This window comes from Vicugna pacos, chromosome 22 (assembly GCF_048564905.1).
Source record: "Vicugna pacos chromosome 22, VicPac4, whole genome shotgun sequence".
Taxonomy (NCBI): Eukaryota; Metazoa; Chordata; class Mammalia; order Artiodactyla; family Camelidae; genus Vicugna; species Vicugna pacos.
The window spans coordinates 27,377,391-27,404,109 of NC_133008.1; the positions used below are offsets into that span (position 1 = coordinate 27,377,391).

Consider the following 26,719-nt stretch of genomic DNA (forward strand, 5'->3'; position numbering starts at 1 on the left):
GCACATCTGCATCAGTTCAGCCGACAGTCGCACTGCTCCAAGGGGGCACAGTCTGGGTCAGCTCAGCCCTCAATCCTCTCCCTAATCACCTCCTCTTCCCTTTGCTCACCCCAGTGTCCCAACAAAATCTCACCAAGCTTCCACAGTTCCTCACCATCTCTTCCACTGAAGACCCAAAGTGAAAACCCTTCTCCAACCCATTACCCCTCCTGCTGCCTACAACCTTTTTTCCTTTAGCAGCAATCCTTGCTCTTATATCCAAGTCAGAGACAACACTGCCCTCTACATACCACTGCTGGTCCTGGTCTAACACACTTGAGGAGCCCTCCTCTTTGCTCCACCTGTGTTGCCTGCCTTCATTCATTCCATCAGCAAATGCTTATCCGCCCCTCCACGTGCAACATCTTAGGTTCCTGGGGCCACTGCGGTGGCCAGAACATGTTACCAAGTCCAGGCTCGTACTTCTCACCCCACGGCAGGCCAGTAAATCGAGAGAAAAGTTGTTGGGGAATAGTAGACTTTATCTGGAGGGCCAGCAGATCAAGAAGACAGTGGGCCGGTGTCCCAAAGAACCATCTTGGCTGAGTTGGAAGTCAGGCTTCTTTTAGACTAGAAGGGGAGGGAGGAAAGTCAAGCATTTCCAGCTCCCTTCAGCCTCCAGAGGGGATGTGTTGATTTCTTCCTGCCTTCAGTCAGTCACGGGTGGGCCTGGTCAGGGTGTTTCCTGTGGGCTAAACAAAGGTATTTAAATGCTCATTACTAGGGAGACAGGGTTCCCAGAGATGGGCCATTATGTGTAATATAAGTTTATAGGCAACATCCGCTTAGTGATTAACTTGTAGCAAAAGCAATGGATTGCAAAACTTAAAGTAAAAGAAACAGATCCAATATGGAGTCAGATTTGTTCTTCCCTATTTATGAACAGATCACAGCTCATGGTCCCCAGGGACCCAGACCCTTGACCTCTGTTTCTAGTTTTGTACCAGCTTCCTGCCTGGTGCTCCTGACTCAGCCCACCCCCAAGCCCACCTGCCACCAGCGGCTAGAGAGATGGCTCTGGAACAGGTGGGATGGCGCCACCCATCCCTGCTGAGAGTCCGCCAATACTTTCCTACAGCCCTGAAGAGGGCTCATTTTCTTAGCTGGAGACGCAGAGCCCTTTGCAAACTGAACTCACTGGCCTTTAGGATGATTTAATCATTCCTTCCTCGTGGTCTTAAGCACTGATCACCCACCACGTACACACACATGGCTCCTGCTTCCCCAGCACATCAGAGCCTCATCTGCCCCAGGGCCAGTGCCTCCTCCTCTGTCTGCTATCAAGTCATATCCTCTCTTCAGTCCTCTCTGTATCAGAAGAGCAAAGAGCAAAGTTTGAGAAGACACGGCATGGGCTGTGCTGTGGGGACCCAGTCCTGTCAATCACTGCAGGTGTGACCCAACCCTGGACACAGCCTCAGGAGGGCAATTAGACTCCAGCTATAAAACTGTGAAAGACGCACACCTTTCAACTCAGCCATCCCCTTTCTGGTAAAGCATCCTGCAGATAACTTGCAGATGCAAAGAAATTCACAAGGTGATTTACAAGGTGATTCCCTGCTGCATCATTTGTGGTAGAAAATGTCAGTGTCTGTCCATTGTGGTCCAGTTAAATAAAAACAGTGGCCCCTCCAGGAAAGGGGATCCCTGTGGCTGCCCTGTGGGTGGAGAACATCCCAAGAGAAGCAGCTTAGATGTGCTGTGCTGTGATGGGTGCTTTACCTGTGTTTACGGCTTTTCTTTATATGTATTGAAACATTTATCACACTTTTTAAAATTTTTGTTTGTTTGTTTGTTTTGGTGGGGGGAGGTAATTAGGTTTATTTATTTATTCTTGGAGGGGGTACTGAGGATTGAACCCAGGACCTCATGCATGCTAACCATGCGCTCTACCACTTGAACTGTACCCTCCCTCGCTTATCACATTTAGATCTGGGAAATAGGTGCTGAAATTCTCCCCCATTTTACAGACCAGGAGGGAAACTGAGGTGGTATTGAAGGATTATAAGATCTGCCTGGAGTCACAGAAGTAGTGACAGAGCCAGGAACTGAATCTGGGCAGCCCATGAGCTAATCTTGGAGCTAGCACAACTCTGTTGGCTCATTCAAAAGTGTCCACCATCCACTGTTCATTTTAAAAGCAAGGAACGGTTTTGGAAAATGTTACTCTTTAGAAGAATTAAAAGGAAAAATGCCTCCAAGAGATATCTGTACACCCATGTTCAGAGCAGCATTACCCACAATAGCCGAAAAGGTGGAAGCAACCCAAGCGTCCATCAGCAGGTGAATGGATCAACAAAATGCAGTCCAGCCATAACATTAGAATATTATTCAGCCCTAAAAAGGAAGGAAATTCTGACACATGCCACAACATGGATGAACCTTGAGGACATGATGATCAGGGAAATAAGCTAGTCACAAAAGGACAAAGACTGTATGATCCCACTTCCAGGATATCCCCAGAGTAGTCAAATTCATAGAGATGGAAAGTAGATGGTGGGGTTCCGAATCGCGGGGAGGTGGGTGGGAAGTTAATGTTAATGGGGACAGTTTCAGTTTTACAAGTCGAAAAGAGTTCTGGAGATGGATGGTGGTGATGGTTGCACAACAATGTGAAGCATTTAATGCTGCTGAAATGTACACTTAAAAAATGCCCTTCTTTATTATGCCTTTGTGCCAGCTCTGTTTCTGGGAGCATCTGTCAGTATTTGCCAATGACGGTATGCACCCAGGTGGGGAGGAGTTGTTGCTGCCTGAGGCTGGACGGGGGCTGGGCATGGCTGGGGCTAACTTCCAAGTTACCTGGGTTTATGCAACTGGGCTGGCACCCAGATCACAGAGGATCTTCTCTGGGACCTTGTAAACTATTCAGAAAACAGTAAAAAGAACATTTCATATCAAAATCCCTGAAACAGACAAAACTGATCTTGGAGAAATTCTCAGAGCCTTAATTATCCCATTATTATAATAATGAAAAAGAATATGAAAACAAATATATGTATTTATATGTACGACTGAAACATGTTGCTGGACACCAGAAATCAACACATTGTAACTGGCTATATACTTCAATAAAAAAAAAAAAGCAACAAGGATGGAACTACAATAACAAATTACACTAAGAACAAAAAGAAATTAGGAAGATGGAATGGATAGAGATGAAAAACAGAAATGAATCAAATGAGGGGAAAGGTTGTAAATGGGTGCCTAAGGAAGTGGGTTCTTTAAAAACCAATGAAACAACAGTTCTATCCCCAGTATCGCCATTAAAAATAAATAAACCTAATTACCTCTCCCCCAAAAAAATTAAAAGAAAAAAAATGAGACAGATAACTCCTTGAAACCCTGATAGATTTGTAACAGTCAGAGCAGAAAAATAAACAGGTTTAGCGACCTTGAAGGAGATAAGGTGCCAGCATACAAGGAAACAGTTAAATAAGAGAATTCTACATGCAGCTCCAGGTAACATTCTGAAAATCCTAGGGGAAATTAATGATTGTGAGAGAAAAAAAAAGCACATTCTGATTACTGACCCAAGGGGAACATCTGATTAGTTCAATGAATATAGATGAAATTAGAAAGATGATTAAAGAACCACATTGAACAGACACAGACAACTTGTGGTTTCCAAAGGGGAGAAAGAAAAGGGATAAATTAGGAGACTGAGATTAGCAGGTACAAACTACCGTATGTAAAATAGATAAAGGTCCTACTGTAGAGCACAGGGAACTACATTCAGTATCTTGTAATAAGCTATAATGAAAAAGAACATGAAAAAATATATCTATATGTAAAACCGAATCACTATGTTGCACAGAAATTAACACAACATAGTAAATCAGCTAAACTTCAACTGAAAAAGAGCCACATTAAAAAATTTTTTAATTAAATTTTTTTATTGCTTTTTTTTTTGGTGGGGGAAGGGAGGTAATTCGGTTTATTTACTTACTTATTTCTAGAGGAGGTACTAGGGATTGAACTCAGGACTTCGTGCATGCTAAGCATGTGCTATACCACTGAGCTATACCCTCCTCCCCCTTTTAAAAACTTTTGTTTTATTTTTTGGGGAGAGGGTATGTGTTTTGCAAATGTTTTCTTCCAGTCTGTGACTTTTTTTTTTAATTCTCTTAACAGCACCTTTTACAGAACACAAGTTTTTAGTTTTATTCAAGTTCAGCATCAACTTTTTTTTCTTTCATGGATAATGCTTTTTATGTTGTATGAAAAATCCATTGCCAAACCCAAGGTCACCTGGATTTTTTTCCTATGTTTCCTTCTAGAAGTTTTATAGTTTTGTGGTTTACATCCAGGTCTATGAGCCTATGTGTGTATGGGGAGGGGTGGGAGGGAAATATACATAATGTACAATGTACTACTTAACCATTGTTAAGTATATAATTCAGTGGCATTCACTACATACACAAGTTGTGCAATCACATCACTATTTCCAGATCTTTTCATCGTCCCAAACAGAAACGGTACCCATTAAATAATAACTTCCCACATCCCCTTTCCCCAGCCTCTGGTAACCTCTATTCTCCTTTCCGTCACTATAAATTTGCCTATTCAAGGTAATTTATGATGATGTATTTTGAGTTCATTTTTTTGTGAAAGGTGTAAGGTCTATGTCTAGATTTTTTTTTTTTTGGCGTATGGACATTCAGTTATTCCAGCACCATCTACTGAAAAGGTTGTCCTTTCTCTATCGAATTTGCCTTTGTCAAAGATCAATTGACTAGATTTGTGTGGGTCTATTTCTGGGCTCTCTCTTCTGTTTCATTGATCTATTCTTTTGCCAGTCTCATGCTGTCTTGATTACTGTAGCTTTATAGAAAGTCTTGACATTGGGTAGTGTCGGTCCTCCAAGGTTGTTCTTCATATAAATTTTAGAATCAATTCATTGATATCTACAACCTGATAAAAATCTATTAAAAGTACAAATACACAAGCCCTCATCCATCAATCTCATTCTGGAAATATTTCCCTTTGAAATAAAAATATCATTGTATACGGACATACATATAAAAGTATTTATTATTGTAGTGCCTTTTTCCCCCTTTTCTTTTTGGTAGCAGAGGGAATAAAACTTGTAAACCAAGTGAACACCTGTTAATGGGAATGTGGTTCAATAAATTTAGGGTCATCCACACCATGGGAGATTATCAACCAATTACAAAGGGTGAATTAGAACCTCAGCAGGTGGTCTGAGAAATTTCCATCAGATGCCTTGGGTAAAAAAGTGGATCAAATATGATTCCATATTGATAAAACAATGGCCCTCACTCTCTATTTTCAGTCTGTTTATTTATGCATATGTAATTTTATTCAATGAGCTAGAAGAATAATCACGTAGGAAACACTGTAGGATGACCAATACAAGAGGAAATATGAGAAAAAGAGTTTGCTTCTGAAAACCATTGAAAACAGCAGCTCTTCTCTCTAAGCCAGTGCTGTCCAATAGAAATATAATTGTGGCAGGGCCCGGGAGCATATAGCTCAGAGGCAGAGTTTATGCTTAGTGAGCACAAGGTCCTCGGTTCAATCCCCAGTGTTCTCTGTTAAGGGGAAAATTTTTTTAAATGATAATAAATAATTAAAAATTTAAAAATATGTAAAAAAAGAAAAATAGAAATATAATCGTGACTCATATATGCAATCTTAACCACATTACACAACAGTAAAAAAACAGATGAAATTTTAATAATTTATTTAGCCCAGTGTGCCCCCAAATATCATCATTTCAATGTGTCAATATTTAAAAAAGCAATGATGAGGCTTGTGACATTCTTTTTACCTTATGAAGTCTTTGGAATCCAGTGTGTATTTCACACTTAAATCTCTGTTCGAACTGGCCGTGTTTCTAGGGCTCAACGGCTCACCATCTGGACAGTGCAGCCCTGAAGACAATCTACAGGAATACTTGAGTGCCCCCTAGCGACAGACTCGATGAACTCCACCCTTCTTGGCAGTTGATCCAACGCAAACATAAATCAGATGGTGTGGCTCCCTGCCTAGAACACTCAATGGCTCCCTGCTACTGCTAGGTCACATTCATGCTCCCAGGTTTGGCTCCCAATCTGAGTACAGCTCACCTCTCTTCACAGGCAATTTCCATTCCTTTCCCCGCAGCCACAGTGGACTTACCCACCATTGATTGATTGATTGATTGATTAACTCAGTGAGTGTTCACTGAGGACCCAGGGGCTACCCTGGCTCATGTGTGTCTTCGGAGAATCAGTGATGCTTGAGCTTCTGGGCCCAAGAGTCTGCACATAACCAACTGCACTGTTGGTCCTCACTCTTCGAGTTTGATCTGGGGCTTCACACCTTCCTAGGAGGATCACTGGGGTGACTCACTGTGATAACAGATGTATAGTACCTAGCACACAGTGGGTGCTTAATAGATGCTGACTGAACAAATGGCATCCTTGAGGTTTGGGGGGAGCAGGGCAGGAAGCTGTAAGTGAGGACTCTGATAGCAGTGGGGGTGTGATGGGACCATCAGGAGATACCAGAGCCCCAGAGAGATGGGTGCAGATAGCAGGGCTGGAGGTGGATGCCCAGGTCCTCCTCTCTCAGCAGGATTAATCCATGGCTGGCCCAGGAGCCCCGGTCTTTGCAGAACCTACTTGCAAATCACCCCTTGCAAATCACCCCCTGCATGAAAGTCCTAGACAGCTCCCTGCTGATTTTAAAGGAGCAAGAAAATCCCCATGGATGGCCCAGCCTCTCTTCTCATTCCTCTCTCGCTTTTGCCTTGTGCTCCAGCCATGTAACTCACACAGGGCCTTTGCACATGCTGTTTCCTCTCATTGGGATGTTCTTCCCTTCCTTTCCTATCAGTTTAACTCCTCCACATCCACCAGTCTAAGAGCGAGTGTCACCACCTTGGAGAAGCCTCCTCTGACCAACCCCCCAGCCTAAGCCAGGCCCTGGGGCACCAGTACCTCCCTTCCACGGCACTTACCACCACTAGAATGTGAGTTCCAGGGATCTTTGCTTTGTTTGCTACTGGTCCTCCCAGCACCTAGAACAGTGCCTGGTATACAGTAGGCACTCAATAAATGGTTGAATGAACCATGACTCTAATAAACTGCAGGAGGGCAGGGCCTGAGGCTGTTTCTGCTTCCTTCCTGTCCCCTGTGCCTGGTATGTAGTGGCTGATGAGGAAATGGTTGTCATTATAAACAGTTCTTACAACCCAGTAACAAAAAAGCAAACAACCCAATTGAAAAATGGGCAGAAGACCTAGACAGACATTTCTCCAAAGAAGATATACAGATGGCCAATAGGCACATGAAAAGACATCCCTAATTATCAGAAAATGCAAATCAATGGATTACCGCATTCTGTTGATTCTTATTTTGTAGTTGGCTGTATTCCTTTGAGAGCTATATAAATTTAAAAAGCTAAAGCTCTAAACTGTTCTTAGCAACAATGATCAGTACACATATGTAAACTAAAAAAAATGTGCAGTATATTGTATACATGTATTCACATGCAATATATTGTATATGTGCAGTCAAATTGTAACAATTCTATCTAATAAAATTGAAAACTGAAAAAAAAAACAGAAAATGCAAATCAAAACTACTATGAGATATTACCTCACACCAGTCAGAATGGCCATCATTAAAAAGTCCACAAACGATAAATGCTGGAGAGGGTGTGGAGAAAAGGAAACCTTCCTACACTGTTGGTGGGAATGTAGTTTGGTGTAACCACTATGGAAAACAGTATGGAGATTCCTTAAAAAACTAAAAATTGTGTTACCATATGATCCAGTAATCCCACTCCTGGGCATATATCCAGGGAAAACTCAAATTCAAAAAGACACCTGCACCCCAATGTTCATAGCAGCATTATTTACAATAGCCAAGACATGGAGACAGCCTAAATGTCCATCAACAGATGACTGAATAAAGAAGATGTGGTCCATATATACACAATGGATTCAGCCATAAAAAAGAATGAAATAATGCCATTGGCAGCAACACGGAAGGACCTAGAGATTATTATACTAAGTGAAGTAAGTCTGAGAAAGACAGATATCACATGATACCACTTTTATGTAGATTCCAAAAAAAAAATGATACAAATGAACTTATTTACAAAACAGAAACAGACTCAGAAAACAAACTTATGATTACCAAAGGTAAAAGTGAGATGAGAGCTAAAGTAGGAGCTAGGGGTTAACAGATACACACTGCTATATATAAAGCAGACAAACAACAAGGCTCCTCTGTATAGCACAGGGAACCATGTTCAGTATCTTGTAATAATCTATAACGAAAAAGAAGATGAAAAAGAATATGTGTGTATAAGTGAATCACTATGCTGTACACCAGAAACTAACACAACATTGTAAATCAAATATACATAAATCAATCAATAAACAGTTGCTATAGAAACAAATGAGGCCTTCAGGACTGGGTCCCTGGGCATCTGTGTCTCGGGCTACCACGTGGCCATGGCACGTTTCTCTCAGCTTGACCCCACTTGATTTTCCCAAGAAAAGGACCAAAAGAGATTTTCTTTCCCATTTCCCAGATGAGGGAAACAAGGTCTGGAGGTCGAGAGGCACAACTGGGACTTCACAACTTGCTCATTCCTCTGGAGCTGATGGTGAGATATCTTCTCCATCAGGAAAACTCTCCAGAGCAACCCAGAGATGTCCACATCTTCATCCCCAGGACCTGTGGAGATGTTACCTAACATGGAAGCATCTTTGCAGATGGGATGAAGTTAAGGGTCTGGAGATGGGGAGACACTCCTGCATTACTTGGGTGGCTCCAGTGGAATCACCAGGGTCCTCATAAGAGGGAGGCAGGAGAGTCAGAGAGAGGTTAGAAGATGCTATACAGGGGGGAGGGTCTAGCTCAGTGGTAGAGTGCGTGCTTATCATGCACGAGGTCCTGGGTTCAATCCTCAATACCACCATCAAAAAAAAAAAACAACACCTAATTACCATTCCCTGCAAAACACTTAAAAAATAAAAAAAAAATAATAAAAGAAGATGCTACATCACTGGCTTTGAAGATGGAGAAAGCAGCCATGTTCCAAGGCATGTAGGTGGCTTCTAGAAGCTGGAAAAGGCCCAGAAATGGACTCTTCCTGGAGCCTCCAGAATGATCACAGCCCTGAGGACACCTTGACATTAGCCCAGTGAAAACCATTTCCGACTCTGACTTCCAGAATTGTAAGATAATCAGTTTGTGTTTTTCAAGCCACCAAGTTTGTTGTAATTTGTTACCGTGGCCATAGGATGCTCACACCCCCTCCAACTTGAAGGAGAAGGTTCCGGCAGGTCAGCGGGCAGTGAGCAGAAGGCATCCAATGGATGCTGCGTTGACCATCACCTCACGTTCCAAGCTCCATGTTCTGGGTGCAACCAGCCTGGCTGCTCCAACTGTCTCCCCAAACGGTGACCAAGTCTGTCCTCCCCAGTGATAAAGAGAGGACTGTGACTCTAGAAATGTGTCCAAACTGTCAGAGGTACAGGAAATGCATGACTTGTGAAGGGAAATGGCAGCTAGCAACTGTTTGTCCTAGAGCTGCAGAAACATCTAGACTTTTCTCTCCCTCAAGCGAGAAAATGGGGAGGGGAGGGTATTATCTCCGTGGCAGAACGCATGCTTAGCGTGCACGAGGTCCTGGGCTCAATCCCCAGTACCTCCGTTAAAAAAGAGAGAGAGGGAAAAAACAAAAACCAAGAAAAACACTGAGCACTCAGTGAAGCTGGCATGAGTCATGTTTCTGGGGATGCCCTGGGGAACAGAGAAGGCTGAGGAATCAGACTCGCCCAGCCCCACCCCTCCAGAGATGGAGGCCGAAGGTAGGGAGGGAACTCTGCCAAAGGGCTGGGCTTGGATGAGCTCAGCAGTGAGACTCCACATTAAAACAAAAAATGTGTACAACACACATGACATAAAATTTGCCATTCGAATCATTCTTTAAATTCTTAAAAAAAAATTTTCCTACTTTACGGAGGAGTACTTGATAAATATAATTGTATTTGTTTAAAGTGTACAATGGGATGATTTGATGTACACATACATCATGGAACGATTGCTTCACCATCTTTAAGTGTACTTTTTAGTGCTATTAAGCACATTGTTGGGCAACCATCACCACCATCCATCTCCAGAATGTTCTCATCTTCCTGAACTGAAGCTCTGTCTCCATGAAACACTGACTCCCCCTCCCCCTCCCCCTGGCCCCACCACCTACTTTGTGTCTCTAAGGATCTGACTCCTCTCGGAACCTCCCATGAGTGGAAACTGACAGACCGAGCATCGTGTCTTCAAGGTTCATCGTGTTGTAGCAGGTGTCAGGATCGCCTTTCTTTTTAAGGTTGGATAATATTCCATCAAATAGATACCACATTTAGTTTATCCATTCATCTGTTAATGGACACTTGGGTTGCTTCCATGTCTTGGCTGTCGCGAATCCTGCTGCGATGAACATGGGTGCGCAAATACCTCTTCCAATACGGCCTCCAAACTTTGACCTGGAATCGCTGACCCATCTCCCCCACCGGGCTTCCCCAAACCCATGCGTTGTTTCTGGACTCTGTCCTCAAGGGAGATTCCTAAGAGTGTGGTCCTTGGAAAAGGGTCACCTTCTCAGCCTCCTCCAGGTGAAATGAAACAGGTCCTAAGCAGGCACAAGCTTCTTATTCACCTTGGTGACCTCCAGTCCTCGAGCCCACCTGGGCTCTGCTGATGGGTTGCCCAGGATTGGAGTCTGGAGGGTTCAGGACATACTGGATGCAGAGGAATTGAACACACTCTTGTGTCACACCTAGTGTCAGTCAACAAGCAAATGGGTTCTCTCAGGGGCTCGGGTGGGTATCAGCTGATAGAACCTGTTATGGTTTGAATCGCATCCTTCCCTGCCCCCCCGCCCCTGCCAAAAATATGTTGAAGTCCTAACCCCCAGGACCTCAGAATGTGACCTTGTTTGGAAATAGCGTTTTTACAAAGGCAATCAAATTAAAATGAGGTCATTAGAATGGGCCCTAACCTAATATGACTAGTGTCCTTACAAACAGAGAGAAATTAGGATGCAGAGACTGCTTTAAAATGTGGGTTTTATCATTATGCAGGTATGACAGAGACAACGGGCCAGGAGACAATGGCCATTGAAAAGGTAGGTGGTTGGCAGGGGAGGGTATAGCTCACGTGGCAGGGCGCACGCTCAGCATGCATGAGGTCCTGGGTTCAATCCTCAGTACCTCCTCTGAAAATAAATAAGTAAACCTAATTACCACCTCCCTGCAAAAAAAAAAAAAGGTTATTACAGTTCCTAAAAAGAGGGGCGCGGTACACCACACAGGGCCACATGGGGCAGCACCAGGGTTGGTCAGGAGGTGGACAGGGCCTGGGGAAACATAAGAACTTTATCGTGGTTCCCAAGGGGAAGGCCAGGCAATGCAGGGTAAGCAGGTTTAGGATTAGCCAGTTTGAATAATTTCAGCCAGCTTGGGGTGTAGGGGCTGGCCCTCACTGCCTGGCACCCGGTCCCAGGTGCTTAGGGCAAAGGTGAGGCCCGTGGTGGTTGAAGGTGTGGGCTCTGGACTGGTTGCTTTGCATCTGAATGGTGCCCTGCAGGGCGATACCAGGAATTAATTCGTCCTGGGAGGGGCAGTCCCTCCAGAGCCAGCAAGGCCTCAGGTGTAAAAGCATCAAAAACACAGATAACAAAAGCTATGCTTATACACTTTCATGGTTCTAAGTCACCTAGTTCATGGCACTTCATTACCCGGCCCCAGGAGACAGATATAAACCCTTTCTGGAGGGTAGTTTTGTAATAATCACAGAAATATGTGTCTGTTCTTGAATGAAAAATAAGGCTGAATACAATTCCATTGTATGGATGGACCACATTTTGTTTATCCATTCATCCAGCAATGGATTGTTTCCACCTGTTGTCTATTGGGAATAATTATGGTATGAAAATGCATATGCAAATATCTTTTTGAGACCCTGAGCTCGCTTCTTTTGTGTCAATACCCAGAAGTGGAATTACAGGATCATACAGTAGTAGTCCTTGGTTTAACTTTAAAAACATTTTTTTTTTAAGATTTATTTAATTTTTTTGGAGAGGGGAGGTAATTAGGTTTACTTATTTATTTTTAGAGGAGGTACTGGGAATTGAACCTAGGACCTTGTGCATGCTAAGCATGCATTCTACCACTTGGGCTATACCTTTCTTCCTTGGTTTAACTTTTTGAGGAATCCCCAGACTGCTTTCCTCAGGGGCTACACCATTTGCATTCCCACCAGCAATGCATGAGACTTCTAATTTCTCCACATCCTCACTAACACTCATTATTTTCTATATTTAAATCTAGTTTGTTTTTTTTTTAATAATTGTCATCCTCATGGATGAGAGGTGGCACCTCCCTGGCACCCCAGCTAAAAAAAGCCTCTATGAAGTAGAGTGGTTCTGTTACCTTCTGGCTTCTGGAGGTTCCGGATGAGAATGCTCTCCTAGGATGCCCTCTAGATCTTCCAAGTCAAGACATTCCAGAAGTGGCAGAGGTGTACCTCTTCTTGGCGGTGTGTCACCGGGGGCGGGGCGCAGTCTGACAGTCAGGAGCCCTTTCCTTTAGAGACACAAGCCTGTCTCCAGCTCAGGAAATGTTTGCCCATCATGGTTCTGTGGCTCTGCTCCGATTTCTCTACCCAGAGTTTCTGGAAGCCCTCCCGTTCCGAAGTTCCTGCCTTGGACCTCCAAGGTTCTTTGGGGCACTGTGTTCCTCCCACCCCTCCTCCTGGCCAGCACTTTTGCTGTCAGCAGTCGCCATCCCTCCTTGCCCTGGGATGAGTGGCCGCTGGACCACACGACGGCTAAGCTGCATCTGCTGCCCCCAGATGATTCTTAACCCTCCCTGCAATGCTCGTGTGGCCCTGCCGTTTCATCCTTCCTGTGGCTCTGGCTTCGTAGGAGTCACAGGGGACAGCTGTCCTCTGTGCATCTTGGGCTTCTGCTCTCCGGTGGCTGATCCTGCAGGAGCTGACATCACCCAGGTTTGTTCCTTCATTGGACAGGCTGGTTGGGTGGGAGGTGGCGAGAGTGACCATACATGGATAAGGGTTGAAGCTGACAAATGGAGTCATGGAGGCTCACCACGCTGTCTAGATATTCTCTCTGCTTTTGACATTCTCCCTAACAAAAAGCCCCACGTGACATGTAGTGTGGGGTGGCGCCTGGACTAGGCTATTTCCTGAAGCACTGTCTGAAATTAACAAAGGCTCATCACTAGCAGATGACGTGGTAAATAAACCACAGCTGCGCTCACCAGCGGAGTCCTGCATAGGAAGAGAAGGAGCACATTATCTTTGAAGTGACACCGAAATAGTTCCAAGAAGTCTTAAGAGGTGAGAAGAGCAAGTCCGTTCATAGCAGACTATTCACAAGCACCCAAAGTGGAAACAATCCAAGTGTGTGTCAATGGATACACAAGCTATGGTCCAATCCATACAATGGAATATTATTCAGCCACAAAAAGGCAGTTTCCATACATGCTACAACGTGGATGAACCTTGATGTCATTACTGGTTGAGAAAAACATTAGATTGAAAGGCTACATACTGCATTATTCTATTGATATGAAAAGTCCAGAGTAGGCAAATCTATAGAGACAGAAAGTAGATTATTGGTTGCCGGAGCTGTGGGGAGGGGGTAGTGGGTACAGGATTTCATTCTGGGCTGATGAAAATATCTTGGAACTAGATAGATGGTTGCACAATACTGGGAACTGCACTGTAAAATGGTTAATTTCATGTTATGTGAATGTTATCTTAATTTAAAAAGCCGAAAAAGATGATCATCACCGAAAGGCACTTATTTGGTTTACAAGGAAGAGAAATGTTTACAAAGAGGAAAAAAAAAAAAAGCAAGGGCAGAAAGATACAGAAAGCAGATGGGTCCTAATGTTTGAGTTCATTGTCAAAGAGAAAAGAATGTATGAGAGACAGAGAGGTTTCCACTGCCTCCCTCTTTCCAGGAGACTGAGGTCTGGGGCTTTGTGACCTAGAATCAGATCTGCCTGTGCTCTTTACTGGCTGTGGGGACTGGGTGAGTGACTTGGGGGCCCTGTGCTTCTGTTTTCCCATCTGTGTAATGGGTACAGGAGGGCCTGCCTCACGGGTCTGCTGTGAGGGTCCTGCCAGGCACAAAGTGAGCACACCATGAAACAGATGGGGAAGCCCTGGGGTCCAGATGTTCTCTGTGACCACCCCCAACCCCCTGGCCTGTGCCTGACCTTCTCGGGACCTTCCCAGGAACTCCAGGACCTGTCACCCTTTCACTGCCACCCCCCCCCACGTCAGTCTCATTTCCAGGCATCCGGCCAAACTCTCCAGCCATATGCTCCATCCTCCCTGAGCCCAGCTGCTTCCTGCGCTCAGACAAAGAGAGCTCTGTCCCCAGACCACCAGGCCCAGGCAGGCCCAGTGCACCCCACACAGCACAGACTGCACCCCCACCGCCATGTCTCTTTGTCCCCAGCCCTGGCCCTGTGCTCCTGGGCACACTGTGCCAGCCCTGTCTCCATCCCTCCCTCAGGACCATGCTAATGGGCATTTGGGAATCTTCTGGCCCTGGACACACACAGTTGAGTTCTGTCTGCAAGAGGGGACTCTGGAAAGGCACAGAAAGTCAGGGGAGGGGGCACGTGGGGAGCGAATGGAGCTGGAATGACTCAGACATTCCAGAGTGCCCCAGGATGACAGCAGTGTGGGGGTGCTCAGGGTAACATGAACGGTGTGGCAATGTGACAGCGACAGGTGACAATGAACAGGAACAGGGGGGTGATGGAGAAAGTATGACAGCAACAGGTGATGATGAGGAGACAGTGTGACAGCAACAGATGACACTGTAATAGGAGAATACCCTAGAGATTGGGGTAATGTCAGAAGGGCGGCCGTACTACGGTGACTGGGGACAGCAGGGGAGCTTTGCAGTGAGAGGTGACAGCACTGTGATGACAGGCCTGCGCAGACCTGGTTTTCTTCAGTCTGGTCGGGAGGAAGAAACAGTCACCCTTTACCCACCTTGGGCCTTGTTTCCTGGAGTCTTGACTGCTGTTCAGAGCACCACCCAACCAGAGACAGCCTCCTTTCCAAAGGTGGTGAAAGACCCTGTTTGCTGGGGGAAGCCGTGTTCTTGGGGAAGCACAGTAGGAGGCTGGCTGGGGTCCGCGTGTCCATCCTGGGGTGCTGCTGGCTTGGCTAGGCGATAAGGCCCATCGTCCTCTCCAGGGGCTCGGGACCCCCAGAGCCTGTCTTTGAAGCGGACACGCTCTCTCCCGTTGCCAGGTGGCTCCATGCAGGGAGAGCTATGTGCGTAGGGCAAGGAGACTATACCCGGGTCAGGTGTGGCGAAGAGTGACGAAAGTTGATTGGCTGCCAAAAAAAAAAAAAAAGTGTGATGCGGGTGGGGGTATAGCTCAGTCGTAGAGTGTGTGCTTAGCATATGCGAGGCACCTCCATCAAAAAAAAAAAAAAGACTGTGATGGTGATGAATGACAAGGGAGAGGGTTCAGGAACAGGGACTAATGACAAGACAGCATAGAGGACCTCTGCCATCTCCTTGGCCATCAGGCAACTCAGATGACCTTTCCCCGGGTCTGGGAAATACCCCCTTCACAAGGTGGATCCCATAACAAAACGTCTGCATTTTCCCAGCCCCCTTGCAGCAAGGTGAAGGCATTCACCTGCATTGTCCTCCAGCCAGGTGGCTCTGCCCTGAATCTTGACAGATGCTGGCATCAGAATTGGGGCCCCTGGATTCCGTTTTGCTGAGGGTGGCGCTGGTTTCCAGCATCCGGGACCATCAAGCATTATCTGAGCCCAGGGAGTGGAGAGGGAATGGATGGGACCAGCTCTGTGGGTGATTTGGGGGTGACTCTTCTGGCTGGAGAACCCCAAATCCTTCCGGGGATTCTGCACGTGACCGTGTGCCCTTTCTGCTGAGGCTGATTTCTTATCACTTGCAGTTGGAGAATCCTGACACTCTGGGTGACAGTACAATTATTAATGGATGACAATGTCACAGCAACAAGATAAAGGTGACAGGAGACAACATGAATGTCACAGGCAGTGGAGGAAGCCATAAAACAGCAAGGTGTCCCATTGATGGGTGATAGCAGTGAGTGACAGTGACGGGTGACCTTGGAATAGGAATTTGGCGATCCTGCAATATTGATGGGGAGACTGTGTGACATGCTCTGTCCTCATGACAGTGTTGGGGTGGCCCTGGGATGCCGGGAGGCAGGGAATGAGCGCTTAAATGTCACTTTGCGACAGTGTGACATACTGGAGTGACCACATAGGGGACGTTCTCAGGGAGACCTCATTGGTAATGGGCAGCAGTGTCACAGACCCAGGCAGCAGTGCCAATGAAAGGCAAGAAGGTGTGACAGTAGTTGTGGGGGTTGCATTGACCAGAAGCACTCAGTCCCTACTGTCACTGAGAACTTCCGCATGTCGGGGAGACTTCCAATAATTCCACATTGCTTTTGTCTGGGCACATTTCATGGAGTCCTTCTCTCCTGGCTGCCAGAGAGCAGGTAGGGAGAAGGAATCACTGCCTGATCCACCAGCCTTCCCCTGGGCTTAGCCATCGGAGTATTGGTCATGCTATGTCCCTGGCATGGGACGATCCCTCCCTACCTTCTGCACCTACGCTGGGCGCTTCTAGGACAGCTGGTACCTACCCCAGTGTCTGTGTAAGACACATTTGGTGGCTGCAGAGCAGACTAGGTGGACCTTGGCAAAGGAGCCTGAGAAGGGGTGACAGAGGTGTCCCTGGAAGCTGGCTCTTCCACAACAGCCCCTGTGCCTTCCCATACTGGAATCCCACACCTCTGTCAACTTGACCCCGAGGTTCTGCCCTAGCCCACTCTCCCCATGCCTCCCACCCATCCTGACCCTTCTTCTCTCAGGCCCCGGGAACCCTGCTCCCTCTACCAGGATGCCCTGAAACTTGTCCTCAAAGTTTCCCTCTGCCTCATGCTTCCTCAGCCCAGCCCTGGAGCCATCACTGCCCCCAGACTCAGTTCTAGACCCCACAGAGTAGCCTCTAGAGTGACTCCTTTTCCTGGGAGCCAACCATGGCCCCCCTCAGAGGTGGGGGTAGACTACTGAGGGCTTCTGGGTGCTCCTGGCCTCTGCTACCTCTCTAGGGCCCCTCTCGCCCTCCTTCTTTTTCTCCTTTCCCCCAAATCTCCAGCCTCACTCAATTCCCGAATGTTCCATACTCTCCTGTCTCTAGGCCTTTGCCTGTCCTTCCCTCCACTTTTCATATTTGCTTCTTTCCACTGATCCTTCAAGGCTCCCATTCCTGGGCAGAATGCACCTTTCTCTTTCCCCTCCCAGGGTCCTTCTCTCTGGCGCAGGAGTGTCATTGAGTCCAGGCCTGTCTTTTGGAACCCATATTGGGAGATTATAAGAGTATCTCCTTGGTAGGGTTTCTTGGCGACTAAATGAGATAATGTATATGAAACTCTTAACACCAAGCCTGGCACATAGCACCAGATAGGTAACAGCTCAAATTGTTATTTGCTATTTATTATGTTCTGGAAGTGCTATGACGGAGGCACGATCGGCACAGTCAGTTTTGGGAATTCAACAGGGTAAAGTTAGTTTGAGGGTGGGGAGGATTTTTGAACTGGGCTTTGCCAGATGCATAGGAGTTTGCCGAGTGTAATAACAGCCTCAGGTCCAACAAACAGCTTCTGACCAATTCCCATTTTAAGGATCACTGATGGTGTCTCTTCTCAAGGGTGGGAAAGTTTTCAAGGAAAAACTAGAAAATTTTACTTGGGATATAGACTCCAGATATGAAGCAAAAACTCTGAAATTCAGCCCTTGTGGCAGGTAGAGAAACCGAGGATCAGAAAGTCTAGACATTTCTGGATTCTTAAACTCTTCGTTTTAAGAATCAGGATGAAAAATGCGGACCTCCTCCCTAGGAAATGCATCTTTGCCCAATGTTCTGTCTATTTTTAAGGGCTTCTGGATCTTAGTCGAGTTAAGAATCCAGGCTACAGGTAAGTTTCCCAAGTCACCGTTGGAATTCTCCTTGCCCGAGGGAAGAGGCGGCGGCGGCTTGGGAGGACGCAGGAGAGGGCCTCCAGGTGAGTCCCGGGACCTCTTGGGCCTGGATCTCTTCCAGGCTACCCCGACTCGCAGCCCCATCTCAGGGCTACCTTCAGTTAATTTCTATACGAAACGCGGTCCCCGCAGCACCCACACCCCGCGTCTCAGCCCACTCCTCGGCTTCGTGGCCCCCATGCCGTTTCTTCAGCCCCTTGGAGTTTCACCCGGAGCCCCAGGCCCTCCCCCAGCTCCAGCCCCTCCCCCAGCCCAGGATCTGAGCCCCGGGCCCCCGCCCCGGGAGCTTCGAGGTGCAAAAGCGCCCTCCCCCAACTCCTCCCGCCCCCGACTCCCCCCAAGTGGCAGCTCTGGGCTGGGAAGGCGGCGGGGTCGGCCTCTCGGTTTCGTGTTCCCGCCCCGGGCCCCCAGCGCCGCTCCGAACCGGCCCTCCATCGCCGAGCCTCGCGCATCCGCTCGCGGCGCCTGCCTCCACGCGCGCCGGTTCGCAGGTAGGGCAAGCGCGGGACCGGCGGCGGACGGAGGAACCGGGGACGACGGGAGGGGGAGGCAGGGGCGGGAGGAGGGGGCCGGGGCGACGGAGGGGGAGGGGATTCCTTTGTTTGTAGCCGGCAGCCCCGGGCCCAGCCCCCTCCCCTCCCCGCGCTCGGATCCGCGCGGGAGTGGGGCGCGGGGACTCGGCGGGCAGGAGGGGCTCTGCTCGGGTGCGGGCGGCGGGCGGCGGGCGGGAGGGGCCGGGCCCCGCGCGGGGCACACGCCCGGCTCTGACCCGCAGGTGAGGGCGGAGCCGAGTTTGGTCGCGGCCCCCGGGGCCTGCGTCCCGGGCCCTGCCCGGTGGAGAACGCGGCCCGCTGGCTCCGCGGTTGCGCGCCCCCTCCTCGTCCGCGGAGCCCGGGGCTCCTCGCTTCCCACCCCCGATTCTCTCGTGCGGTGCGCGCGGTCCCCGCTCATTCATTCCACCAACTCCTGGGCGCGGTTCGCGGAGGCAAAGTTTTGGAGGGAGGGGCGCGGAGGCTGGGGGAGCTGAGGCTGGCGGGGCAGGAGATGGAGGCCCCGCGGGGCCCTGAGCTGCCTAGAGGAGTCCTCAGAGCGCAGACCCGCCTGGACAGCTTGGAAGCAGGAAGGGGTGTCCCTCCCTCACCAGCCGGGCCGACTCTTTCTCCCCTGCCCAACAAAGATGACAAGGATCTTTTCCTTCTCTGAGGACCTTGGAGCCACCTGGTCAGACCCTCATGTCACCCCGAGGCCCAGAGAGGAGCAGCCACTGGCCCAAGGGCACACAGTGGACTCATCCATTGTGCTCCCAGCCCAGTTCCTCTCCTCCCTGGTCCAGAAAGTGGGGCTTAAAAGCCCCCTCACCCATCCTGTCCTGGAGGGCCACTTGGTCTGCCTTCTGTCCCTGGAGTACTCAGTTTTCACCCTAACTTTTGCCTGATCATCTCCTCCGCCATCGCCTCCCTCCGGTCCTTCCAGGCCCAGGAGAGAGTCAGCCACCTCCTGAGGGTGGGGTGCCTTGGATCCTCTTCCCCTCCCACCCCTCTGCCTGGGCTTCATCGCCCATTCAGCTCCTCACTGTGTGATGGCCTTAGTGTCCCTTGACTGCTGGGCCGAGGACTGCTCTGTCCATTGTGCCCTGTGCTCCTGCCCAGAATGTCCTCCTGTCACCTAGCTCCCACTCCTCTCTCCCTCCACTCAGCCCTACCAGCCAGAATTCTAGGAGTCTCCTCAGGCCTCCCATCTCCCTTCAAATCAACCTCTAACTGACGTTTACTTCACCTCCTCATTGTCCTCCAAATCCTTTCCTCTCATCTGGATGCCTGCCCTCAGCCTCCCTAACTGCATTCTTCCTCTGGGGTCCCTACAAGCCCTTCCACACTCCATCAAACGCCCATTTCTGCCCTTCTTCCTCCCACTTAAAGCCCTTCAAGGGCTCTCCATAGCCCTTGGCCTAAAGTAGATGCTCCTCTCCACCACTGTGCACTCCTGAAACACCAGGGCCCCCAGGCCCTCTGTCCCCTCCGCTTAGTGTTCCATGCTCTTCTCACCTCTGCTCTCACTGTGCTCGCTCTGTCCCAGCACCCTTCTCTTGGCTGACTCCATCTCTGAGATACCACACCTCCTCCCAGAAGTCTCCCCTGACTGTTCACCTGCTTCCGGGTCAGGGTCGAATGTGTCCCTGGATTCCCGCAGGCCCCCAGTTTCTCCATCCCAGCAGCTGTCCCACTGCTCCTGGTTCTCCTGGGTGCCCTGTGGCCAAGGGTTTCTGGTAAGATTGACTCTGCTTCCTCCCCGCAGCCTCAGAGGGACACATCATGGTTCTGGAGGGTCCGTGCTTGACAGGAAGAAGGGCCAGCACCGTTGCCGTTGCCCGGGACCCCCTGGCTCGGCTCCTGCTGGCCTGGACAGTCCTGTTGTGCGTGGCGGGTGTCCAGGGCCGTTGGGACAGGGCGGTGGAGTCTGCCGGTCTCGGACGCATGCGCAGGCGTGGCAGCCCAGGCGTCTTGCAGGGGTGTGTGGTACCAGGGATGCTGGGAGGCCCCTGGGGTGTGGGCTGGGCTGGGCTGTCCCACTAGGTTGGGGGACGAGACCCAAGGGACATCCAGCCTGCAGGGTCTCACCAGCCACGCCTGCTCTTCTGAAGGCCAAACGTGTGTGGTTCCCGCTTTCATGCCTACTGCTGCCCTGGCTGGAGGACGCTGCCCGGTGGGAACCAGTGTGTCATGCGTGAGTGCCGCTGCCTTCTGGAGGTGGGAGGTGCAGGCAGGGGACGCTGGGGCAGCTGTCCTACTGCCAGCAGCCCAGCCTTGCTTATAAGAGGACTTGGCCTAGGGCATCTGGCTAAACCATAGGAATGGCCCCTGCCTCTGTCCTCAGGCTGCCACGCCACACAACTGCCTGTGCGTCTGTCTGTCTCTCAGTCCTTTGTCTCTTTCTGTCTTGGTCTCACTTTCTGTTGGTCTTTCCCTAAGTCTCTGTCTCTGTCTTTGTCTCTCTGTGTCTGTCTTTTTCTCTGTGTATCTCTTTCTCTCTCTCAGTCGCTCTGTCTCTCTCTGCCCTCCCCCCTCCCCAGAGTGTCTAGAATCTTACTCCCGCTCCCGGAGACTCTCACTCCACCCTCCTCCCCGGCAGCATCACAGCCACTGCCCCAGCACCTGCAGCTTCTCTCCTTACCGCTCAATGGTTCTCATCCAAAGAGCACCTCTCTCCCAATGGCTTCAGCAGGAAACTGGAGCCTCGGCCCGGTACCCGTGGGGCGGGGATGGTGGAGGATTCGGGGCCTGGCCCTGACTGTTGCCCACTCTCCAGCCGTCTGTAGGCACGCCTGTGGCGAGGGCTTTTGCTCCCGACCCAACCTGTGCGCCTGCGCGGACGGGAAGCTGGCCCCCAGCTGCGGGGTGAACCGAGGTGAGCAGGAAGTGACCCCCAGGGGCCGGAAGGGAAGGTGAGAGGCTTCCGGAGGCTTCTGGGAGCCGAGGCTGGTTTTGCTGCAGGACCAGAGCTGGGCTGGTTGCACCTGGTCCCACTACCTTGTATGTGCATCTTGGGCCTTACTGTGTGTCCCGCCTCCCCCCCTTCAGGGTCAGGATGCAGTGTGAGCTGCATGAACGGGGGCAGCTGCCAAGGGGAGTCCTGCCTGTGCCAGAGGGGCTACACGGGCACCGTATGTGGGCAGCGTGAGTAGCCCCCATACGCACCTGGGCTGGGGACCACAGAAGGCAGTTCCCTGCTGCCACCTGCCCGCTGCCCACGGGTCACTCTTCTAGGACAGGGATTGGAGGGGACACATTGTCACATTCTTATCATTCAGTCTGGGCCGGATTGTGGGGATTCCTGGTATGAAGAAGGGCTTGCTCAGGCCCCAGCTCTCTCTGCTGCTGGGGGTCCCCAGGCCACCCACCCACTCCCTTCCTTCACAGCCATCTGTGACCGCGGCTGCCACAACGGGGGCCGCTGCATTGGGCCGAACCACTGCGCCTGTGTGTACGGCTTCATGGGGCCTCAATGTGAGAGAGGTACCGAGCTGAGCATGGGGAAGGGGCCTGGGGGGAGGAGGGCTTCCTGGCAGCCCCTGATACATGGCCAGGCCCTGGGAGGGTCCAGCTGACCTCCTTCTTGCTGTCCCTGCTGCTGCAAAGGGCAGAGAAACTGTCTGCTTCAGGGAAGGGAGTCAGGAAGGGCTTCCTGCAGGAGGGGATAAGTTGGAGCCCATGAGAATGATCGCATGGGCTGAGGTGGGTGAGGTCACCTGTTGGGAGGCTGTTGCCAAGACAAAGATGGTGGGAGCAGCGGGATTTTGTGAGAAGCTGGATGGGGGTGGGGAGGGATGGAGGCAGGGATGAACTCTGGGTCTGATCTGAAAACTAGGGGAAAGCTGGTGCAGCTGGCAGTCAGGGAGGGGGAAGACCTTGAGCTCAGTGTTGGCTGAGGAGCCTGTGGGTCATCTAAGAAGCAGCTGGACACCCAGGCCAGTGGCTGCCCCATCCATGGGGTCTGAAGCCTAGCAGATAGTTGAGGTTCCTGGGGAAAAGAAGGGAGGGCAATTTAAAGGTGCCCTGAAAAGATGGAGCCCACTGGAGGCTGAGACGGAGGTAGTGAACAGGAGTGGGTGGCATTGCGGATGCCCAGGCTGGTGGGTTTTTCAGCTGCTGGAGCCATCAGAGGGCTCAGCCTGCCCAAGGAGTCCAGGAGGGCTAAGATGGCCAGGGCCCTGGAACTAACCCCAGTGTCGGGGATGCCACTGGGGGAGGAGGCACATCTGTGGCCAAAGTCGGGCTGGAGAGAGTAGAGCAATGAATCAGAGGCTGGGGGAGCTGAGGGTTACTTGGGTTCGAGGGTGGGCTTTGGGAAACTGAATTTGATAAGAAAGCAGAGTTGGACTTTGGGCTGACAGAGGGGGAGCAGACCGGGTAGCTGAGGGAGAGTGAAGGTTAGTGGGGAGGGTGAGAGAGGAGAGGTCTGGGTGGGTGGTGGACGGTGGGGGCCCCTGAGAGAGGCAGGGCTGGGTGCCTCGGCAGGAGTGAGTGGGATTCCAGGGTCTTGGGTGAACTGGCGTTGGGAGTCAGGACCATCAGCGGAGGAGGGGGGTCTCTGTGAAGCCCCTTCTCCATATGGGGCCTGGGCTGGGGGCTGGTTTTGGCTTCTCCTTCTGGGAAGGGCTTCCCTTGGTCCAGTGCCAGCCCCTTGATTGGAACCATCTGGAGGATGGAGCCAGGAAGTCACATCTGGGCCCGTGCACAGCAGTGGGGGCACTGAGGAGACCACCTTCTGCTCGGTCAGGAATGTAGAATTGTGGGTTCAGAGCATTTGGGCGGATACTGGGTACCTCCCACAGTCTGGGAGATTTGGCAGGGCCAGATACGTGCTCAGGGATGAGACAGGCTCTCCAGTGGGGCATCCATGGGTCCCTTCCCAGACCTGAAGGGAGGGTGGGCTTAGGGGAGGGGTAGGAGTCTTCAGACAGGTCTTGGGTTTTGTGGGCTTGGAGGTCCTGGCCTCTCTTGGAGGTTGGCTGGAGAATGCTTTAAAGAGAAAGGGTTTTGAAGGGTGAATAGGAGTTCATCAGGTAAGGAACGGGAACAGTATGAATAAATGCTTGTGGTCAGGGAAAAACCTGGTGTGCTGGTATAGGGAGGCTGGGAAGGCAGCTGCTGCACTGGTCCAGGCTACAGAAGTAGAGGCCTGAGCTGGGGGTACTGGGATGGAGATGCAGAAGATTGTGTGGGTGGGGGCAGCCTGAGGCCAGCTGCCCACATCTATCTGCCCTGCAGACTACCGGACAGGGCCCTGCTTTGGTCGAGTGGGCCCTGAGGGGTGCCAGCACCAACTGACAGGCCTTGCCTGTACCAAGGCTCTCTGCTGTGCCACCGTGGGCCGTGCCTGGGGCCTCCCATGTGAGCTCTGCCCAGCACAGCCACACCCCTGCCGCCGGGGCTTCATCCCCAATATCCGCACAGGGGCCTGCCAAGGTGAGTGAGGGGCCAGCATGTGAGGACAGAGGTCTTGGAAGCCAAGGCTGAGTGGGAGCCCTCAGCAGCCTTGGTTTCTTTCTCTGATGGGCCTCTCACTCCTTTACAGACGTGGATGAGTGCCAGGCTGTCCCAGGCCTGTGCCAGGGGGGCAGCTGTGTCAACACTGTGGGCTCCTTTGAGTGCCGCTGCCCCTCTGGACATCGGCTCAGTGAGAACAGCGCCAAGTGTGAAGGTGGGTGACCGGGGAGGGACAGGCTGGGACCTCCTCTCTGCTCTGGGTGGCTCAGTCTCCCCTGGAAGGAGGAGGAGGAGGTCGCGTAGGGCTGGTGGGGGCCCTGCTCTGATGGGGCATCTGTCTACACAGATGTGGATGAATGCCTTAGTGTGCCCGGCCTCTGCTCCGGGGGCGACTGCACCAACACTGTTGGGAGCTACGTGTGTACCTGTCCCCGTGGTTTTGCCAGCAGCCTGGATGGCACCCGCTGCCTGGGTGAGCCGGGGCCTGAGGGGGCTGGAGGGGCAGAGGGAGAATAGGAGGCCAGCTCCTTGCTCACCTGTTCTCTGCAACCATATGGCCCTTCGGGTCCTCTAGCCCTCCGATTTCTATGTCCTTGTGTCTTTTTTGGACCCTGATTTCCATCCCCTCCAAAATTCTGGCTCCTTAGGCATGAGCCTTTGTGATCTGGCCCCTAGTCTGAAAGCCCCTTTGGCCTTCCAACTGTATGTCCCTTAGCTCTTTGGTCCTCTGTCTTGGTCTCTTGGCTCCACTGCCCTGCCCCCACCAGAACCGTGCCCCTCTGCCCCTCTGACTCTATGCCCTTCTGGCTCACTGGTTGTCTTTCTTGCCTCTCTGGCTCCTGCCTCTATGCCCCTCTGCTCCTCTAGCCCCCATCTCTATGCTCTTCTGCCCATTGGTCTCTCTGACCCCATGTCTCTCTATCCCTCTTTCCACTTCCAAAGACTTTTTAAGAGTACACTGTCTTCCCCTACACCCTGTGTTTGAGATGGGGAATCGAGACCCAGAGATGAGAGCTTTTCTTGAGCCAAATCAACAAACCCAGAACTGATAGACACCCAGACCCAGCTAGGGTGGGGTCCCCGGGGCCATGTGTCCCCTGACGTCCACCCTCCTGTAAGCCCTTATACCCTGCCTGGCTGGGCAGTGGCAGAGGGGGATTCTTGGGCCTTCACTCCCTGTCCTCTGTCTTGATGAGCTGGTTGTTAGACTTTCGAAGTTGCCGGTGGCCAACAGGGCTGGCTGGGAATGTGGACACTTGTGGAGGGGGATGGGCAGAGTCCAAGTGTGGGGAGGAGGGGCGGGCTTGGCAGGTCTCCAGCACCCCCCGAGCCCTACAGGCTGGGTCTCTACTGAGCAGGACCAGGAATATTGTGTTTGGAGTTCAGCCAGTGGCCACAGCACCAGACCTATTCCTCCACCTCTGGGGCCATCTTGACTGGCTTGAAGGCTACCTCTGGTCACATCCCCTGGACTGTGGGGGCCGCTCCCAGCTACTAAACAGCAGAGCGCAGATTTGAACCATGGTCAGGTTGCCTTGGAACATGGGCTTGGAGTTCAGTCCTGGGTTCCAACTGCTACTCGAGCTGCCTGCAGACTCTGTGACCTTGGGCAAGTGACTTAAACTCTCTGTGTCTCAAAAGTCTCATCTGTGAAATGGAGATAACAGCAGTACCTACCACATGGAGAGGATTAAAGACAGCTGGTGGAATGATTTGCCCCGGGCTGGATGTAGTGGGCACGCAATACACATTCACCAAGACAGGACAACAGTGGAGTTGGGCCTGGGACCACTTAGCAGGCCTGACTGCAGTCAGTGGTGAATAAGCAAAGGCAGCATCATTTTTGTTAAAATTCTTCCATTCTGTCTTGTCTTCCCTACTCGAGGGGAAGCTGCTTGATCAGATCTCCTGGGGTTCCGAGATCTGGGTTCCCATACCCGTTTCTCCTTTAGCAGCTGTGTGACCTTTAACAGATCTGTTGACCTTGCCTGGGCAGGCCCAGCCAGGGACAGTGCTGGGAGCGCAAAACCCTGACTCCCACACTCGCACCTGGGGACACCCCCCACCTCCCACCACCCCAGGTGCACAGGGTGTGGCCAAGGAGGTGGAAATGCATGGATTCTCAGCCTCAGGCGGCTCAGGGGTGGCTTCAAGGGCCCTCCTGGCTGGTGGGAGGGGTTTTTCCACTGTGGGCTACTGGCCAACATGTGTGGGTTTTTAAACCTAAACACACGCTTTTTGAGTCAGAGCCTGAGAAATCTGATCACTAAGTAAAGCCATCCAACTCGGGGCGAAGTGGGAGAGGTTCCGTGGTTCTCCCACCTGGGGGGCCTCTGCCTCAGTTTCCTCAGGGGCTGCAGCCACCAGCCTGTCCACCAGCCTGGCCCCTCCTCAAATTCGCAGCCTCTTAGGTTTCCCTGGGATGTCCAGGGCTGGCAGGTGGGGACACCGGCTGGAGATCTTTGCTCCAGCATCCGCCTGATTTTCTACCAGTGCAACCCTGAACCCTGGGTCTTCCTCTGTGTGGTTGAATACTCACAGCGATGGGGAGCTTACTAACAGTGCCAG

At 50.9% G+C, this 26,719-nt stretch overlaps 1 protein-coding gene and 1 long non-coding RNA gene across 2 annotated transcripts in view; one reads left to right on the forward strand and one right to left on the reverse strand.

The window, feature by feature from the left end:
• Positions 1-561: 561 nt before the first annotated feature.
• LOC116285117 (uncharacterized) lies at positions 562-24,857 on the reverse strand. The gene is made up of 4 exons (XR_012063202.1): positions 24,688-24,857; positions 15,102-15,452; positions 12,497-13,355; positions 562-731 (listed from the first exon to the last, which is right to left on the reverse strand). It is a non-coding gene; the product is annotated as an uncharacterized lncRNA (long non-coding RNA).
• Positions 18,056-26,719, forward strand: part of FBN3 (fibrillin 3) — a 54,633-nt gene continuing 45,969 nt past the window's right edge. The window contains exons 1-10 of the mRNA XM_072947799.1: positions 18,056-18,187; positions 18,507-18,655; positions 20,460-20,673; positions 20,806-20,888; positions 21,471-21,569; positions 21,743-21,838; positions 22,082-22,177; positions 23,933-24,130; positions 24,240-24,365; positions 24,498-24,623. Of these exons, the coding sequence (XP_072803900.1) occupies positions 20,477-20,673; positions 20,806-20,888; positions 21,471-21,569; positions 21,743-21,838; positions 22,082-22,177; positions 23,933-24,130; positions 24,240-24,365; positions 24,498-24,623 (1,021 nt within the window). The 5' untranslated portion in view covers positions 18,056-18,187; positions 18,507-18,655; positions 20,460-20,476. The remainder of the gene's footprint in view (positions 18,188-18,506; positions 18,656-20,459; positions 20,674-20,805; positions 20,889-21,470; positions 21,570-21,742; positions 21,839-22,081; positions 22,178-23,932; positions 24,131-24,239; positions 24,366-24,497; positions 24,624-26,719) is intronic.